The 7,627-nt window shown below is 41.7% G+C and overlaps 1 protein-coding gene across 1 annotated transcript; it reads right to left on the bottom strand.

Moving 5' to 3' along the window:
* Window positions 1–2,477: 2,477 nt before the first annotated feature.
* On the bottom strand, window positions 2,478–6,045 carry LOC120933394. Its single transcript, XM_040346600.1, has 3 exons — window positions 5,434–6,045; window positions 3,263–3,422; window positions 2,478–3,171 (listed from the first exon to the last, which is right to left on the bottom strand). Exons 1-3 carry the CDS (start codon window positions 5,666–5,668, stop codon window positions 2,553–2,555), a joined length of 1,014 nt encoding a protein of 337 aa, XP_040202534.1. The 5' UTR covers window positions 5,669–6,045; the 3' UTR covers window positions 2,478–2,552.
* Between the last annotated feature and the right edge of the window lie 1,582 nt (window positions 6,046–7,627).

The following is a 7,627-nucleotide window of genomic DNA, read 5'->3' as shown; positions in this document are numbered from 1 at the left end:
CCCTGATGTATGGGGCGCTCTCTGTGGACCCTGATGTATGGGGGGCTCTCTGGGGACTCTGTATGGAGGGGTTGGATCTCTGAGGACTCTGATGTATGGGGGCTGGGCTCTCTGTGATATCTGATGTATGGGAGGGCTTTCTGTGAACCCTGATGTATGGGGGTGCTCTCTGGGGACCCTGATGTATGGGAGGAGACTCTCTGGGGACCCTGATGTAAGGGGGACTCTCTGTGGACCCTGATGTAAGTGGGAAGGCTCTTTGGGCACCCTTATGTAAGGAATTGTCTCTCTGGGGACCCTGATGCAAGGAGGATCTGCACTCAGTTATGTGACAATATATACACATACACACACACACACACACACACACACACACACACGTGTATATTGTATACATGTTTATACCCGCCCAAGCATATGACTTTCTTTACTTGCTTGCTACACTGCTATGGGCTCTAGCCCGAGATCTTTTGTAGACCTAGCAATGCCCATGGGGGGGGGGGCCCTTCATGGTTTCTTGCACCGGGGCCCTGAAGATTCTAGTTACGCCTCTGGCGCCCCTTGTACTGCCTGTATGGAAAGATCCTAGGGCCCCGAACACACTATCAGTTTTCCTGCAGGTTTTGCTCCTCAGGTTTACCAAAACCATGCAAGGGCCTGCCTGATTGCATACTAATTGAAACTCTTAGGCTGCATTCACACCTGAACGCGGCGTATTTTGCCGCGACAAATTGCGGCGTTTTGTCCCGCGATTTGCCGCGACAAAACGCAGCATTTTTTACCGTGGTTTTCGCTGGAGGGGTGATTTACATATTGTCGGCTATGGCCGAACGCTGAAGCCGCCTGAAAAAAAGGGTCCGGGACTTGTTTTGAGCTTCAGGCGTACGGTGTTTCGGCGTGGAGATGTGAACCATCTCCATAGAGAACAATGTTAAATCACCCCTCCAGCGTATTTTAGGCTGCAATAGCGTCGGGCTTCAGGCGTTAAAACGCCTAGGTGTGAATGGAGCCTCAAGGTCTGACCTCATATTAGATGGTTTGGGTAAACCTGAAGAGAAAAACCTGCAGGAAAACTGATAGTATGTAAGGGGTTAAGTCTTGACTGTTGGAAGCATGGCAATGACTGTGGGTGTGAACCTAAAATGTATCTTATGTAGCTCCCCCTATGATTGGTTCCAAGTCCTGGGGTGACTGCATGGAGCCTGAACTCTAAGGCTGGTTTCACACTGAGGCGTTGAGAAAACGCGGTAAAACGCTATGGTTTTTTACCGCGATTTTACCGCGTTTTTACCGCGTTTTTACCGCGTTTGCGCTAATATTAGCGCTAACGCCCATGCGTTTTAATAGCGTTTTTACCGCGTTTTTACCGCGTTAGCGTCAGCTAATAGACATACCCCATTACATCACATCCTGTTTACTTCCTGGTTTATCGTCAAGGAAGAAGGACCTTGGAGAAGATGGAGTTTCATGAGCTGCTGTTGTTATTTGTACTACATGCTTGGGAACATTGTCTTAAACAACAGAGGTCACAACGTCGCTTTTGGGTTCATCCCATCTATCAATTGCACTCAGATAGAGGTCAATTTTCACTACTCTATCATGACCTGAGAGAGCACCCTGAGAAATTTCGAAATTACACACGAATGACCATTGCGACGTAAGTATTTCCTAGTTTTATATTGACACTCCAAATGACAGTCCCGGCAGTCCCCCACCCCTCCTAGTCCTACCCGTCCATGCATGATACATCTACTCCACTCCTCCATGACTAAAAGTTCTAAACCCAACAAATCTCATTGCCCATTACATTTCCTAATCTTACCCCTCAAAGCATGCTAATTCCACTTCTCCATGCCCAATACAGCTAAACATTACCCTAATGTATTCCACTCCTCCATGCACTATACCACTAACCCTAACCCTAATCTCACTCCTCCATGCACTATACCACTAACCCTAACCCTAATCTCACTCCTCCATGCACTATACCACTAACCCTAACCCTAATCTCACTCCTCCATGCACTATACTACTAACCCTAATCTCACTCCTATTTTTTATACTCTAATAAACCAATTTTGTGTTTTTTTATAACAAAAATAGTAATTCTTTTCCAAAGGTTTGACTATCTTCTATATCTGCTAAGACCTGCGTTGTTGAGAGATGATACAAACTGTAGAGAAGCTATAACACCATGTGAACGTCTGCTTATAACACTGAGGTATGGGTTTTCCTTTACAATCATTATATCATTCACGCAACATAAAAATAGAACAAAGCTTTCTCTGGCAAAATCAATGTATATAATTTTATTTTAAATAATAAATATACAACTTTTTTGGAATGGAATTTTATAATACAATATATTATTTAGAAAACGTTTCTCATATAATTCTTTAATAATGAACATTACACTTTTCAACTATCTTTTATGAACTAAACTGTTAACTTGGAGAATATCTCGCATGAACCATTAACATAGAAAGACCGGGGAATATTTATCAATATTGTAAACAAAATATTTCAATAACAAATCCAACAAAAATTTTAACCTAACCAAGGTCGTGGTAATAGGGGCGTGAGTTAATATCCTCCCTACTGCTGCCTGCCTGAGGAGTAGTGGGAGGAGGAGGAGGAGGGAGAGGAGGAGTATTATGATGTTCCATATGATAAGTATGGGGCATATCATAAGGGGCCGAATATCTGTTGTTGAATTGGGGATTTGCGATTGGTCTAAAGCCAGAACCCTCCCATTGGTTACTCGGCCTAAATGGCTGGCTTTGGTTCGGCATGGGATGGCTGTGTACAGCAGGAGCGCAATTACTTTTTATTTGATAATCTTTAATAATTTTTAATATATCGATCATTAGATCACACTGTAAATCTTTTCGAACTTCTGTGATGTGCGGAGCCAGGCTTTTTGTGAAGGATGTGATCTCATTATTCTCCGCTTTGTTGGTTTCGATCAGGTTTTTAACTACATCTATAAAATCTTGAGTGTCCCTCTTTTTATTATTTTTTGATCTCATGGTGTTTTTTCGTGGGGGCAATGGAGTCTCTCTGTCATCCAAATCCACATCCTCTTCAAATTGGTGATTTTCTTGTGAAGTAGACCCATGAGTTTGCGAAATTACCTCATCTTCACTATCACTGGTGAAATTGTTTTCAGTTCTTAAAATAAAAAAAATGTGATTAGAAAAATTTAAAAGAAAATCATATTTTCAAGGAAAATAAACTTTATTACTTATTATTTATTACTTACTGTCTCTCTTCCATCACTGGTTTTAAAAACTCTAGTTCTAAGTAGTGGCAATAAATTCGTCCTTTTTTGGATCCAGAACCACTTTTAGTCTGTTGTTGTTTTAATAATTCCCGCTTAAAGTTATCTCTTAAGGCCTTCCATCTTTTTTTCACGAGTTTCACTGAAATATAAAATGATATTTGTTTCAGATATCTTGCAACAGGAAATACCTACTCCTCACTGCAATACGAATTTCGCCTAGGGATTTCAACCATAAGTAAGATTGTGCAGGATACATGTGATGCAATCTGGAAGCTGAGAAGATCTTTTATGCCTACTCCAAATAAAGAAAAATGGGAAGATATTGCCAAGGCTTTTTGGAACAAGACAAACTTTCCGAACTGTTTAGGGGCTATTGATGGAAAACATATTAGACTAATAAAACCATGTCATAGCGGTAGCCAGTATTATAATTATAAGAAGTATTTTTCAGTTGTTTTAATGGCTGTGGTTGATGCAGATTATAAATTCATTTTTGTTGATATAGGATCATTTGGGAGCAATGCAGACTCTGCTGTCTTTCAACGTAGTACATTTGGGAAAAGGCTTGTTTCTAATGAGTTGGATTTACCTGATAATCGACCACTGCCAGGTACAGAGGGACCTAAAATGCCCTATGTATTTGTAGCAGACGATGCTTTTGCTATTCATGAACATCTCATGAAACCATTTTCTCAGAGAAATTTAGATAATCGAAAGAGGATCTTCAACTATAGACTGTGTAGAGCACGTAGACTTGTAGAATGTGCTTTTGGTATACTGGCCAACAAGTGGCAAATCTTTCTAAAACCAATTAACCTTAAAATAGAAAACGCATGTAAGGTAATCAAGGCTGCTTGTATTTTACATAATTTGGTAAGAGAGAGGGATGGAGTAAATTTTGAGGATACACTGTCACATAATATTGAACCTGCTGAGTTTCTGCATGTACGTGGACCTATGGTGGGATTCACTATTAGAGACGCTTTTGCAGACTACTTCATGAGTTCAGCTGGTGCACTCAGTTGGCAAGAAAACATGATCTAACTTTCATAATATTATACTGTACTGTTCTGGAAAATATTATCTTCATACTTTGAAATGACAGGAAGCAATATGCATAAATAAAATCATTGTTGAAACATTATTTTGATTTATTTCTATTAAATACAGTAAATCCAATTTAAAATTATGTAATTACTATGTGATGTAGGATATTTTGGAATAACGGTGTATGAGGTTTAGAAGTATAGTGCATGTAGGAGTGAAATTAGGGTTAGGGTTAGTGGTATAGTGCATGGAGGAGTGAGATTAGAGTTAGGGTTAGTGGTATAGTGCATGGAGGAGTGAGATTAGGGTTAGGGTTAGGAATATAGTGCATGGAGGAGTGAGATTAGGGTTAGGGGTATAGTGCATGGAGGAGTGAGATTAGGGTTAGGGTTAGTGGTATAGTGCATGGAGGAGTGAGATTAGGGTTAGGGTTAGTGGTATAGTGCATGGAGGAGTGAGATTAGGGTTAGGGTTAGGAATATAGTGCATGGAGGAGAGAGATTAGGGTTAGGGTTAGTGGTATAGTGCATGGAGGGGTGAGATTAGGGTTAGGGTTAGTGGTATAGTGCATGGAGGAGTGAGATTAGGGTCAGGGTTAGGAATATAGTGCATGGAGGAGTGAGATTAGGGTTAGGGTTAGTGGTATAGTGCATGGAGGAGTGAGATTAGGGTTAGGGTTAGGAATATAGTGCATGGAGGAGAGAGATTAGGGTTAGGGTTAGTGGTATAGTGCATGGAGGGGTGAGATTAGGGTTAGGGTTAGTGGTATAGTGCATGGAGGAGTGGGATTAGGGTTAGTGGTATAGTGGCATAGTGCATGGAGGAGTGAGATTAGGGTTAGAAGTTTGGTGCAGTGGAGGAGTGGGAGATTTATCATGCATGGACGAGTGGGATTTTTTGGATTATAAGCGGCGGGATTTAATGGGATTTTTGTTATTTGGAGAGGTGATATTGGGGATTAGGGTAGGAGTTTGATAAGAGGGGAGGGATTAGGGATAATGAAGGTAATTTGACATTATGAGTGGTGGGATAAGTGATAAGACATTTTGGGAATAGGGGTGGTGGAGCAGGAATAGGGACTGCATCAGGATCTTGTTACTTACTTTTTTCTGCTTTTCTGGCAGGAGACAGTGTCTTCCAATTTTTTATGTGGTGACTAGCCACATCTTCCCACCCAGCTACTTTCTTCTGACGGTTTGCATACCAGTCATTTCTTTTGTCCCAAAGTTCTGGGTGCCTGCGGACAGTGTCTATAAACTCTTCTGGTTCTCCACTTCCTGAAGATGCTTCATTACTTGCTTGTTCAGCAGATGGTTGAATAGCAGGTTGATTTTCCATTTTCAAATGAGGTGTCTTCTCTCTCTCTCTCTCGCTTGTCTCCTCTCCTACAGGATTTCCTGGTTTCCCAGAATGCTTCACTCTACTGCGGTCATGTGACCTTTCCACTTCCTCCAACAGCTTCTGGTAATTTTTTAACGCTGTATTACCGCGTTTTTACCGCTGTTTTATAGCGGTACCCATTCATTTCAATGGGAATATGCGTTTTTACCGCGTTTTTACAGCGCTATTTTGGGCGCACAAAAGTTGCTCCAAAAAAGCGGTATGCAGGACTTTTTTCAACGCACAGCCAGCCAAACGCCTCAGTGTGAAAGGATAGACAGTGATACATGGGGGGCGTTTTAATTGCGGTATTTAGGCGGTAATTTTAGCGCAAAAACGCTGTAAAAACGCCTCAATGTGAAAGGGGCCTAATAAAAAGCTATGTGGAGACACATCCAGCACCTCAGAAGATTCATCTGCCAGACTAGTTGTTTGCCGGTAAGTTTATTTTCCCTGTTATAGTGATGGAAATTTTGAATCTTTAGGCTGGATTCACACCTAGGCATTTTTAGTGCTTTTTGCAGATTTGCACTACAGAACGTGTTCCATAGGAAACCATGGTAAATGGACTGTAGTGCAAATCTGCAAAATGCAAAAAACCCTAAAAATGCCTAGATGTGAATCCAGCCAGTTCACACCAGACGCAGTTTGTGTGTTTTTTTTTTCTGCGCAAAATGCATGCGCAGTGTTTTCCATGTATTCCAATGGCTCTAGTTCACACCATGCAGTCAGTTTCTGCAAAAAGCACTAAGGGCCCTTTCACACGGAGCGGATCCGTATTGATCCGCCCCGTGTGTGTCCGGATCAGCGGGGATCATCCGTAAATCCCCGCTGAGCTGTAGGTGGACAGGGCGGTCCCCGCACACAGTGCAGAGACCGCCCTGTCTTTTCTCTGCTCTCCCCTATGGGGGATCGGATGAATACGGACCGTATGTCCGTATTCATCTGATCCGTTCCGCCGGATGGAAGAAAAATAGGGTTTTCTTCCGTCCGCTAAAGCGGATCTTTGCGGACACGGATGTTTGCGGACGTTAGCGGATGCATCGTCCGCTAACGTCTGCAATCCCATAGGGATACATTACAAGTCCGTAAACGGACTTGTAAAAAACGGCCCGTTTGTCCGCACGTGTGAAAGGGCCCTAAGGCTCCATTCACACTAATGCTTTTTTTTTTATGCATTTTGCAGAAATGCAGGGAACTTTTTTAACATGGTTTCCTATGGAACATCAATGCTTTTTTGTGCCTCTGCGTTTTTGGAAAGGGTCGGGGACTTTTTTTTCCTGCAAAAAGCAGCGTTTTGCATGTAATACAATTCAATGGACCAGCATCCAAAACGCAACTACCATGTTTTTACTGCGATTTTTGCCGCGATTTGCGTTTTTAGCTGCTTGTTAAAGGAAATGTAAAAAAATAAATTGCTGGCAAAAAAAAAAAAAACGCAAATCGTGGTAAAAACGCACATCAAAAACTTAGCAAGCGCTGCAAAAAGCACTGCAAAAAAAACGCTCAAAAGCAAAACGCATTAGTGTGAATCGAGCCTTAAAGTGAATCGGTTAATTTTGAATGACTCGCTGAAATGAACCAATTCAATGAATTGATTCTTCGGTTAACTTTTGGAGTCCGCTGACAAACAAGTGAACCAAAGCTCTGACTTAGGCTCCATTCACACTAATGCGTTTTTTTGATGCATTTTGCAGAAAAGCAGGGACATTTTTTAACATGGTTTCCTATGGAACATGTTCACATCAATGCTTTTTTTGTACTTCTGCATTTTTGGAAAGGGTCGGACTTTTTTTTTACTGCAGAAAGCAGCGATTTGCATGTAATAGCATTCAACGGACCCGCATCCAGAACGCAAGTACCACGTTTTTACCGCGATTTTGCCGCTATTTCTATTTTTTGTTTTTTTATCTGTTA

This window comes from Rana temporaria, chromosome 1, assembly GCF_905171775.1.
Source record: "Rana temporaria chromosome 1, aRanTem1.1, whole genome shotgun sequence".
Classification (NCBI taxonomy): domain Eukaryota; kingdom Metazoa; phylum Chordata; class Amphibia; order Anura; family Ranidae; genus Rana; species Rana temporaria.
Note: the sequence above shows the minus strand (reverse complement) of the source record. Positions and strands in the feature narration are given on the sequence as shown.